General features: G+C 38.6%; 1 protein-coding gene across 15 annotated transcripts in view; it reads right to left on the reverse strand.

The window, feature by feature from the left end:
- ADCYAP1R1 (ADCYAP receptor type I) overlaps positions 1–12,416 on the reverse strand; it is a 159,664-nt gene that overhangs the window by 60,544 nt on the left and 86,704 nt on the right. For all 15 annotated transcript variants that reach the window (XM_063173716.1, XM_063174788.1, XM_063174702.1 and 12 more), the window contains one exon: positions 7,889–7,996. In XM_063173716.1, the coding sequence (XP_063029786.1) occupies positions 7,889–7,996 (108 nt within the window). The remainder of the gene's footprint in view (positions 1–7,888; positions 7,997–12,416) is intronic.

Raw genomic sequence — 12,416 nt, forward strand, 5'->3', positions numbered from 1 at the left:
TGCCTCAGGTTTTAGGGTTTGTATTTTTCAGATTCTGTGCTGCTTTAGTGTGTGGGTCTGGGCTTCACATCAGGGCATGGTGAGCTCTGTGCACAGAGCAGGGAGACAAAGCAATTCCTGCTCCAGCTGGGCACCAAGGACAAATGACCCAAATCTCAGCCCCAGAGCACAAACCCCATGGGCTGGAGAGAGAAAAACAAGTAGGGTGGGACTGCCTGGGCTAAAGCTGGAATGGGACAATGAACTGCAAGGTGCAAATGGAGCAGAGCTGATCCCAGGGAGAGACCCCGGCAGCGCTCGTGCATTTTGGGGCCATTTTGGTTCATCTTGGGTGCAGCCCTGGCTGGGCTCTGGTGCTGCCCAGGGTGCATCCATGGAGGAGATCCTTTGAATAAATCCCTGCTTTATTCTTTAGCTGTGTCCAGCCTCTGTTCCAGGGCAGCCTGCACAGGCATTACTGGGATAGTGGAAGGTGTCCCTGCCCATGGGAAGGGGTAGGAACTGGATGATCTTTAAGGTCATTTGCAACAGAAACCATTCCGTGATTCCATAATTGATTGATTAATCTAGGGTTAGCTGCATGGGCTTTACAGTTTAATTAGCAGAATCTGTGGGAAGTAGCAGGTAGGCAAGGTCACAGATTATTGGCCCTACAGGTGCACACACCTTTCTCTGTGTTAAATCCTTCCCACAACAATTTCCAGGGGTTTGGGCCTCTCCAGCCTCATGACCCATGGCCAGTACTTTAAACTACAGATTAAAAGTCATTTATACAAGAGCAGGAGATGACAGAACATGGGATAATGCCTTTGAACTGACAGAGGGCAGGGTTAATGGGATATTAGAAAGACACACTGTCCTGTGAGGGTGCTGAGGCCCTGGCACAGGGTACCCAGAGAAGCTGTGGCTGCCCCTGGATCCCTGGAAGTGTCCAAGGCCAGGTTGGATGGGGCTTGGAGCAACCTGGGACAGTAAAAAGTGTCCCTGCCATGGCAGAGGGTGGAACTGAGAAGGAACTTCTAAGGGATTTATGGTCCCTTCCTATCCAAACCACTCTGAGATGCTATTATTCTGTCATTTACTGCAGATCTCCATTTGCCTTGACAAAGGGATTTGTGAACAGAATGCTCCCACAGAGAATGCTCACAAAATGAAGTGGTGCTCGTTTTATTTAGAAAACAAGAAAACTGGGGCAGAGGATAATCAAGGGTAAGATTGGGAAGCCTTTTTCATATTTGTGTCTTTGAATAAGAGCTGGTGCCTAAGGACATCTGGGTAACTGATCCCGTGGGGCAAACTCATTCCATCCAGTTTATCTACCTGAAGATAAATTCACCTGGATTTTATGTCTTCTCCCATAAGGGGCAGAAACACTGGAATTTCCAGGGGATGGTTGGGTTTAGATTTCTGTCCTACTTTGAGAGGAAAAAGCTTCAGCAAATTCTTTGTTACCCAGAGGTTTGTGCAAGACATTGCAGTAAAGGCAGGGACAGACCGATACATAATTTATTTCTTCCTATATCCCAGTTTACCTTCAGGACAAAAGGACAAGGTCCAGAAATCATGGGAGAATTCCAGTGAGGTCCCACATGGAGAACAGAAAGGCCAGAGCACACAGGGCTGGCTGAGGCAGGATTATGCACAGATATGATCAATAACATTTAAGGGAAATCATGGCTTTATTCTTTTCTTCCTCTTTCCTGTTAAAGGATGTGAAACTAGAAGTGGACTGAGGTCACCATAGCAACTAAGCATCATCTAAACATTATGTGAGTCCTTCCTTTGAGTCTGGCTGTCACAGGAGCATCCATCAGAGTGCAGGATCAATGCAATTACTATTGAAGGGTCTCCTAGCTCTGAAGAGGGCAGGGATCATATCTGAGAGAAAAACAATTTTTTTTTTTTTCAAACAAGAACCATGAAATAATTTGAAACATTGCCCAAAAGAGATTGTCAGTTCTGGAATAACTCCTAGAGAAGAAAGCAAATTAAATGCTTTGCTCAAAGGTAAGCATGAATGGGTGCCCACCACACCTAAAATTCTGCAATCACCTGGAACTCTTTTCCCAGTCATTTGGGTTAAAAGGACAAAGATGAACAGAGCAAAGATAATTCAGAAAGGTTGAAGGATCTGCTCATGTTGCCCCTACAGTGATAATTCAATCTATCACCCTTTGCAGTCCAAGTGATCTCCAAAGCACTCAGCAGCTCTCAGCATCTTCCACCCTTGCATTCTTCCCAAAGATGCAGGATTTTTTTTTTCCCACCAAGGCCAAATTAACTCTCAGATCAAAGATCTTGAGCTGTGTTGCAGCTTTCCCCTGACCACTGCAGGATGTCCTCCTGCAGAGGACCAGGGACTTGATCTTGAGCTGAAATATAAACAAGCTGTTCTTGTTTATACTGCATGTTTGAGTATCAGAGACACAGAGCCTCATGTCCCCATAATTTGGGGGAAAGGCCATAAAATGTATTTTTTTTTTCTGCTAGAAAACATCTGAGAGGCTCAGCTACTTGAATAGAATTGCAGATCCAGTTACTATTCTTCAATGACAGCATTTTCCTCCCATTTTCTCTGCATTGCAGATGGACTTCATGATGCTGTGACCATGGAGGCTTAATTATAGCTTGTCCTCCTCTCTTTGGAAAAGCTGGAGTAATCCCATGGCTTTACTGCCTGTGCAAAACCCATGGAAGAAAACCAGCTGGAAATGAGTTGTTATCTATAAAGTGCCATTATGTATATATTTTTTTTATTTTTTATGGTTTATATATGAAATGGTATATATAAAATATATAATATATATAATTTATATATATATGTAATTATATATTTTTAATATTTTAATATATATATAAATTTTTATAATATATATTTATATATATTATATATATATATATATAATATATATAAAATATATATCATCATCAAGTTCATTTGCACTGAACTTGATGATGATTTCTGTGTAGGATCTTTTATAAAATTAAGGATGAAACCAAGGTTTCAGAGTCCTGGTTGCTTCAATAAATAAATATAAATAAGCTCCAATGGTTCATTATTATTCCCATGATGAGAATGCTGGGATGGATGATCATTCCAGACAAAACTTGGTTACAGGGCTTTCTTTCCCTCAGTTTCCAAGAAGGATGTTGGAATACTCATTCAGGCAAAATATCCTTTAAGAGAAATCTGGACCTTTGCATTGATCTTTTGCCTTTTTGACAGGCTAATGCAATTTCCAATTTCCCTCTGCTGCAATGCTGACCTTAATTTCAGCAGTAGCAACAAAACCCTGCATCTTTTACCTCAGGAGAAAATAAGCACACAATCTTCCAGGGATATTCAGGTTTTTAGGAGGCCCCTGATCCTTATCAGTCACTTTTTGTTCCTGTCTAAACAAAAAACTATCAATACATGACCCAAACTAATAGAAACTGTAATTTGCAAATATTTCCAACAGCTTTCACTTTGGGAAGTCGGTGACTTTTATTGTCTTTTCACTCAGTTTGGGGGTTTTGCACCATTTTTCCATGGCAGCTTTTAAAGCCCTTTAGCAGGACTGTCTCCCCAGAAAGGACACAAAAGGATTTGGAGAATAGAGCATCACTTCCCTTCTCATTAACTCTTCTCTTGTCATCCTATTCTAATTGATCAGGGATAAATCTAAACTCAGGCACAGACTGCTTCCCAAATCCAATTAACCCCGTGTTCATTAATCCCACTGTCCACCCTTGGCATCCCTACTGCAGCACTTACGAGGCCTGAGTTTCTTACACAATCAATTAATCAATTAATTAGTTCAACAAAGTACTTGAGTGTTTCCCTGTGGTTTAAATGGGATCAGTGGCAGACTATTTCCAATTTCTTGGCATAACAGAGCTCATTGCCTGAGCACTGATTGTGTTCAACCCAGAGAAGCAACAAGGCAAAGAGTTTGGTTCTGAAATGTGAGCAGAGGATGTAATTCCCTCTTAAACTCTCTAATACCTGATTACATTCTTTATGCTACTGGATTTTAATTAGGAACCCTTAATCCTGGTGTCAACATAGGATAGGTTTTATGGCTTTGGTAAAAATTAGGGGAATTTTCTCTGTTGTACACAGTGAACCATGTTTTGTGGTAAATGTAGCAGGGAGTGTTCTCAACTGAGCATCACTTAAACTGCCTGAATTGCTGGAAGATTCAGCAAGAGCTGCTCATATTTATTATTTGGATTTGTGAATGAAAGCGTTTTCCAAATGTGGCGCATATGGCAACGCTCAGAAACTGTCAATTATCCTTTGTATTATTCCTCACTGCAAATCAAAGGACTGAAAATGTGCTCATTTCTGATCTGGTGATTGAGATCCATTTGGGTGTGCTTATACATTCCAGAATATTTTAGCTGTACAGTGCCAAGCAGAAAAAAACAAAGATTTTGCTTCTGTAGATTTCCATTGCCAGGCAATATCACCTCTCTCTGGAAAGAAAAATAAGGTAAGAAAATACAAAAAAAAAACACAAAAAAAAAAAAAAAACCACACAAAAAAAAAAAAAAAAAAAAAAAAAACCAAAAAACAAACAAACAAAAAAAAAAAAAAACCACCAAAACCCAAAACCAAACACAACAAAAACAAACAAAGATGAGAAAATTCTCCAGCTGGGAGTGCAGATCACTGTGCTAGGGCCATCTTAACATCACAGAAAATATGGTTTTCTTCTTTTTTACCTCTTCAAATATGCCTTAGAATGCTTTAAATATGTCCTGGTTTGGAGTGGGTGATTGGAAAGGCACAGGAGAAATAGGAACATACAACAGAGAGGTCATGGAAGTGACAGCTCCTGGTAGAAATAATGATTGATTGGTATCAATCACAGAAATCCATGTGGAAGATGGCAAAAAAATAATTTTTTAGGAACTATCTAGAAGGAAAGGCACTGTAATCCCTAATTTACAAGATGAGAAAAGACTTAGGAATTAATAAACTTTTGTCCATTGGAGGAGAGGAATCTCCAGTGGAGAGATTTTGAGAATGATATTTTTTGTTCACAGCTTGCATCTGAAAGGAATGAAAAATTCTTTATGATTTTGGAGGCTTGGAGAGGTGAAATGAAATTTTAGAAGGGAGGGTTGCCAAGCACACAGAATTTCACTTTGAACTTTCTGCAGGATGTTCACAGCAGCTCAAAAATTACTCTTTGGTTTAATTGCAGTGAAGGTTAAAGCAGAGCAGATTAAAACCAGCAACAGCTGGTATTTTTAGCTAAATACACAGCTAATTTTTCCAAAAAGCATCCCTCCAGATGACAGCTTAGTTAGTTAATTTTTCTTTTGTAGTCTCTTTTATTTTTTCCCCATTTTAGTCCATATGGAAATCAGACATGCAAGTAAAGGCAGTCAGATTCCTATATGAAATTCAGAAAACAAGCAGTGACTTCCTCACCCCCAGACAAGCATTTGAGGGGGGTCAGAGAAAGCATCTTCTGCAAGAGCCCGTTGATTTCTATTTAATGAACCAGAAATCCATGTGATCACTTCATAAATTCACAGATAAATTTAAATACCTAAAGCCAGGTGAGATATTTCCTACCCACTATTTAAGATCAGCGCATCCCATGATTGCCCTGGGATTATGTTGTACCTTCAGCTGCTTCAGAGCACAAACTTTTTAAAAGTACAACTTAAAGTTATTTTTGCATTTGTAAAAGTTATCTATGGCCATATAAAAATGTTGCTGTACTAGGAATGATTTTGCTATTAATAAATATTAGTGTCCATGCCCAGCCTAGCTCCATAAACAGAGCAGCAGCCAGAGGACACCATAACAATCCCTAAAATGTGATTATCCATGGCTTAGAAACATCAGAGTTTTGTAATAACCCATTATTTAGGGAACCATCATGAAATGTGGCTTTTTTCATTAAACCCTCATTGAACAAATACACTTGGCTAATTAAAATTAGCAGCAATAATGGCAAAGCTGATGCTGATTCACCCAGGAGAGTGAATGGGATGTTGGTAATTCCACCTTGCGGTCAGCAGTGCAATCCCAGCCACATCTGCTGAGATTTCAGGTTAAATGTTTATTTGTTTATCTAATGAATGATGAATTTTGGGTGTGTTCCTGGTGAACAGATGCCCAAAATCCCCTCAAACCCAGCCCTACACGAGGTAACAGCTGCCACTTTTATTGGGGATCCCATGAGGAGATAAAGAAATGGGACATATGTTTCCATTAGATGGAAAATTCTTCCCTTAGGGTCGTACTGTCACCCCGCCACAGGCCAAATGGGAAGTACAGTGTGTGAGGAGATCTGTAAATCCTGGGAAAAATATTTAAAAATGTTATTTCAGCCCTTTAATTTACAGAGATAAAATAAAGAGCAATAAATAAATAACAGAGCTTATATATATAAACTTACATTATAAGTTTATATAACATATATAATATATATTATATAATATATAATAGAATATAATATATATAATATATAATTACATATAATATACATAATATATAATATTATTTATATAATTATATATATTCTATAAATTAATAAATAAATACATATTATATTAGGTATTATATACATTATATATTATTAGATATTATATAATGTATATAATATCTAATATAACATTTATTTATTTATTTGCTTGTCTAAAGGCTCCATAATTTTTATTGAAAGAAATTATATTTTAATGCAAACAATTAGTATTGTTTTTATTTAAACAATTTTATGTAAATAAATTAAATATTTATTTAAATAAATAGAAGCCATGAATACAATAAATACAATAAAAATCTTGATTTTATTTAAATCTATAATATTTTGGTTAAAGTAAGTATAAAATAAATATAATAAAAAAATCTAATTTTCTTATTGAAAGAATTTAATTCAAATTTAAAAAAATATTTCTATTTAAAAGTATTTTTCCATTAACAGGTAACCATTTACTTAAGACCTGGAACAGGTCAAATTGAGTTGATCTTGTTTCTAAAGTGGGTCATTGGTTAGGTGACATTGGTGATGCCTGTGCCTGCTCATGCTGGAATGGATGTGTTAAAAGTGAGGATTTCAAAATTCCTGGAGCAGTGTATGAAACACTGTCTCCTAAAAATGGTGCTCTGCCTGTAAGCAGATTTTGGATTCAAGGCTCTAAATGAATAATTAATTGATAAAATAAATTTTGGTAAAAAGGATCCACAGTGATGAACTTGTTCCTCAAAGGACAGTGCTAATTAAGGGATCTGCAGTGGGTGCTGGGAGCAAATGTTCCAATCTGTGTTAATTACCAGCACAGGGACAGAAGGATGCTTATGTCTATGTTCATAATTATGTTTATATCTATGTTTATGTTTACTTTTAATGAGACATAAACAAAAATCATCACACACAAAAAAGTGACGGAACTTCTGCCTCTCTCCAGAAACCTTTCATTGCCAACATGGAAATTAAACCCATTTCATTTGGGTTGAACCCCAACATGGAGCTCCTCACTGCTCATCTCAAGCCTATGTTCTCCTTCAGCGCAAGCAGAACCTGCTCAACATTTTAATTATTTCCTAAAATTGATTCCAACTGTGTTCCCCAAGACCCAAACACAGTTTTGGGTCCCCACTGAATTCAGTGAGACCCAAGGGCAGAATATTCCCTTTAGCAGCTCAAATTTGTGATATTTTCATGTTGTGCAATCTGTGAAGTCTTTTTGTTCACACCTTCCCTCCCACCCTGTGCACGCTTACATATCTACATGCAAATATCCTGATTTTCTGTGATTTATTTATAGCTGGAGCCCAGCTGGGGAGGTTTTTGATGTCTGAGGATCTAAGTGAGGTTTTACACTCGTGCTGGCCACGAGGCTTTACCAGGCAGAGGTGAAGAAGAAAGAGAAAATACTTTACCATCTTCAGAGATGATAAATCTGAAGAGTGCAGGACACTTGACAAAGACAATTTCTCCCACACTTGCAGGTTTCCAGCATGTGATATTGTCCCACATTCCTGGGCAGCCTGGGGAAGAGAAGGAGGGATAAATTAAAATATGTTAGTGGTGAAAATCCATCCCTTTCCTCACACTGTTGCTGAGCTTTGTGGTTGGTTCTTCCTTCTAAAAGTAAAAATATTCTTGTTTAGAATAACAAACAGTGTAAATTTCCCTGGGATTTTTTTTTTTATTTATAGAAATAGCACAAAATCTTTAGTGGCATCACACAGTAATGGGCAGGCTTTAGTCTCCCAGAAGATGACATTCCTTACTCCCAATTTCACTCCAACATGCCAGAAACAACTTTTCCCTTGAGTATGAAACCTGCTGCCATTTAGGTATCATCTTTCAGAAGTGCTGGGTTAATTAAAAAAGACAAACCCCAAAAACTTCATGGATCATATCTTTGATTAAATGCCGTGAATTTCTGTTGGCTTCAATCCTTGTGAAGGTTTGGGAACTCACTCATTTTGGAATTTGTCTGAAAACTGAAAAGCAGTTTCTGCTTCATCCTGCAGCCATTTCTCTGGATATGCGAGACAAACTCAGTCTAGTAATTTTCTTAAAAAAATGTCCTTCCTCACCAAAGAACTGTCCTAACATCATTCATTATTTTTACTGCAGCCTTCGCTCTAGAGAATATAAACTCACAATGTCAAAACAGGATTTTTTTGACCTCTAATGATTTCTTGCATAAGCTAAAAATAGATGCAGGTCTTTAATAACAATTCAAAGATGATGCCTCAGGTAACAAACTTTGAAGCAAAGGTCTGAGTGGTAAAAAAAAATGCCAATTTCCTGCTACATGAATGCAGGAAGAGGAGGTGATGGGACTATGGGTGGGAGCTGTCTTCTCTTGGGATATAAGAAAAATTAATTTAAAATTTATTGTAAATACAGTAAAGGAACCCAGCTCCTGGTTCTTTCTCGTCTTTGTGCCAGAGGTGTGAAAAATTTGCTTTCAAGAATAAATCTTCCTGTAATTCTGCAAACACCATTTTTACCAGCTCACAAACCTAGAAGACTTATCTAGTGTACATAAAAACTCAGAGAAATATCTCAAATTTCCTACTAATATTAAAATGAATGAATCTCAAATAAAAATCATCTTTTTACCTCAGCAGCAAAAGCAAGAAGAACCAAACCTAAACATTTCCACTGCTTCTTTGCATTTGATGTTGAGATTGAGCAAATAATCCTATCAACTGAAAAAGAGCCTCCAGCTCCATGATTTTCTACGAGGTTTTCTGTCAAAATTCTCTCCCTTTGACTGCGTGCCAAGGGAAATAAAACCTTCAGGAAAAGCAGAAAATACTTCCAAGTATTTCTGCCTGGCACGGGTCCAATGTAACGAGATGTGGGTGATGAGCTCGTTAAAGCTGTGAGGGCTCCCCCAGCTCTGGTGATTCAGCAGCTCCCCATCAGGGATGTTCTCAGCACTGGATTTGGTGTCTTTTTCTTTTTCCCCATCAGCTTCAGTGGTAGCAAATCCACTCCTATTTTTTTTTTTTTTTTTTTTTTTAGTTTTTTCCAGTCCTATGTTTTGTTTTTCTCACAAAAATAGAAGGCTGAGAGTACCACGTGTGGTGAGTAGAGCAGACCTGAGTAAGTTGGTGTTTTAAAAAATTAGGTCAGTATCAAACAACGTTGTTGTGATATTCACCATCTTAATAAGAAGACCCCCCAAAATATAAAATTGTGGCAAAAATGCTCATTAAATCATCACAGGAGCTGGAAAAAAAATAAAGGAATCGTTTACATTTGCTCCTCTACCTCTCTGTTCCCACTCCTATCTCAGATTGTTTCATTTGCCAGATGAGGATCTCACCCCATGAGTGCTATAATTCAGTAGAATATTTCTAAAATTCTCAGAACCTGGGATTTGAAAGGTTTGGACTCTCTCAGTGCGTGGTGGGGACATTGGGGTGTCCTGTGCAAGAATTTGGACTCAGTGATCCTTGTGGGTTCCTTCCAGCTCAGGATATTCTGATTGTGTAATGTTGTGGTACCGTTTATGTGCTAAGGATGGTAATCACGACCACATTGAGTGCTGTTAGATTTTATCATCTTTGATAGCTTGTGTGTGTCCATGCAGCAGGAAATGCATTTTCCATGTAAATCTGAGGATATGCAGCGACAGGTTTATGGCTCACTCAAGTGTGGCACTATGTACAAAAGGAAATTATGTGTGAACATTCACGTTAATGAGACATTTGCTTACAAGGGATGCTGGAGATAATCAGTGGTTAATGAAATCTTTGGAGAAACACCTGTTGGTCTTGCTTGAATTAAACTGTGTTGAATAGGAATAGGAAAACTTTCCTATTTCTTATTATTATTTCAACATAGATATCTTCCAATATTATCCAGCAATGGATAATGCAAACCAGAGAAATGCAAGAATATCCTCAGGCTGCAGAATAGGAACATCCAGAGTATAAATATCCCATGGCAGTGTGGATGAAATTCAGTTGTAGCAGGTGGCTGATTTTGTGGCAATTCCATGCAGAGATAAAAACCAGCCCCATTTAAAAAGAAATTACAAGTTCATTGTGTTAGAAAACACTGATGTGCTGACATTGGGAGAGAGAAGCAGCAAGTCAAGTAATTTACCTTAAAATAGGGGAGAGATGGAGGTTGCAAAGGATTCCCCATCAATAAGAACATTGTCTAATCCTGCTTGAAAACTTGAAACAAATAATTTAAAAGAGCACAGAAAAGGATGACAACAAAAAAATAAATAAAAATTAAATGGAACAAAGGGCAGCGTGCACAATCTCCCTACATTTGTAAACCATGCTGCAGCCAACAGTTCCTGCTGGGTGAAATCTGCCCACGGAAATCAAAGTGACTTGAGTGTGAAACTGCCCAGCAGGGCCCCCTCTGGCACTGATGGGGTCTCCCCACTGCCCAGTGACGTAGGGATGCCCAAAAAGGCTTGGAAAGAGGTGGCTCACACACTCCAACTGAAGCTGGATAAATTTGCCTAGTTTTTAGCGTCTCAGGAAATCAGTAATAACAAGGAATAGTTTTAAGGAATAAGATTTCACGTGGGGGGGGGGGGATGAAAAAAAGAATGACAGGTAGTTGTCCTGGAATCAAAAGAATCACAGATTTAGAGATGCATTAAGGTTGGAAAAGCCCTCTCAGAACATGAAGCCAGCACTGCCAATTCCACCACGAAACCCTGTCCCCAAGTGCCACATCCACATATTTTTAAAACACTTTTAGGGATGGTGATTCCACCACTTCCCTGTTCAGCCTGTTCCAATGCTGGACCACCTTTCCAGTGAAGAAATTTTCCCCAGTATCCAATCTAATCCTCCCCTGGCACAAGCTAAGGCTGTCTCCAGAAAGCCTTCTCTATCAAAATTATTATTTTGACATTTTTCTTATCTCCAGCACCCCTTTGTCAAAAATGGGGGGCTGCACAAAGGAGTAATAGTGCAATGGGCAATGGAATTTATGGATTCATACATAGACAGGAGGATTCATAATAGACAAGAATTTGCATAAAATTTGTTCCCCTTGGCAAATCAAGAAAAAAATTAATTACATAAATATTAGACTACTGTATTTTTCATGTAGGGAAATAAAGGCCTGAGATGAAAATCCAGCCTTCTGGCTTACAGCATTCAGTTTGATTTTCAGTTCCTCTCCTCATTTATTGGTTTAAAATATCACCTTCAAGGTCGTATTGCCTTCAGGAGAGTAATATCAAAGGAAAGGTAATGTAACAAAGCAGCATATTAAACTGAATTATGTGGTGCACAATAACTTCTAAAGGGCACACTACATATAAAGCCTTGCAGAGAGAGGGGAATATGAGATAGGAGCTCTCTGTTCCTTCATAAATCTGGGTAAATACCAAAATAAATAAGGGCTTGAGCATGGCCTGGGTATGGGGATATGATTTCCAAAAGTAATTGACATTTCAAAGTGCAGGTGTCATTGAGGAGCTCCTGTCACAGAAATGTTGTTCCTGGGGCTGTTTGGAGTTGGGCACCAACCCTGGGGCTCTTTCAGACCCAGCACTGAGCACTCCCAGCTCAGAGAGACAAAAGCAGTTCTTCCCAGTTCTGCTCCTGATAAGTTTTGGAATTATGAGAACCAAGTCTGTTCTTTCATCTGGCCCAGTTATTACACCAGGAAGTATTTTTTCTATCCAGGTAATGCTGTTTCTGCCCAGAGAAGCACCTTGTGCTGTCTAACCTGGTATTCATTCACCTCATCAGCATAAAAGCTTTATGTGTTCCTCTAAGGGAAGTTCTGCATTTCTTTTACAGTGCACAAAATAAAAGCAAAACAAAACAACCAGACAACTGTGGAGGCACGGATAGAAAGTTTCTAATTATCACAGAACCACAGAATCATGGGATGGTTTGGGTTGGGAGGGACCTCCAAGATCATCTCATTCTACCCCTGCCATGGGCAGGGACACTTTCT

Source organism: Melospiza melodia, chromosome 1 (genome assembly GCF_035770615.1).
Source record: "Melospiza melodia melodia isolate bMelMel2 chromosome 1, bMelMel2.pri, whole genome shotgun sequence".
In the NCBI taxonomy this organism is placed as follows: domain Eukaryota; kingdom Metazoa; phylum Chordata; class Aves; order Passeriformes; family Passerellidae; genus Melospiza; species Melospiza melodia.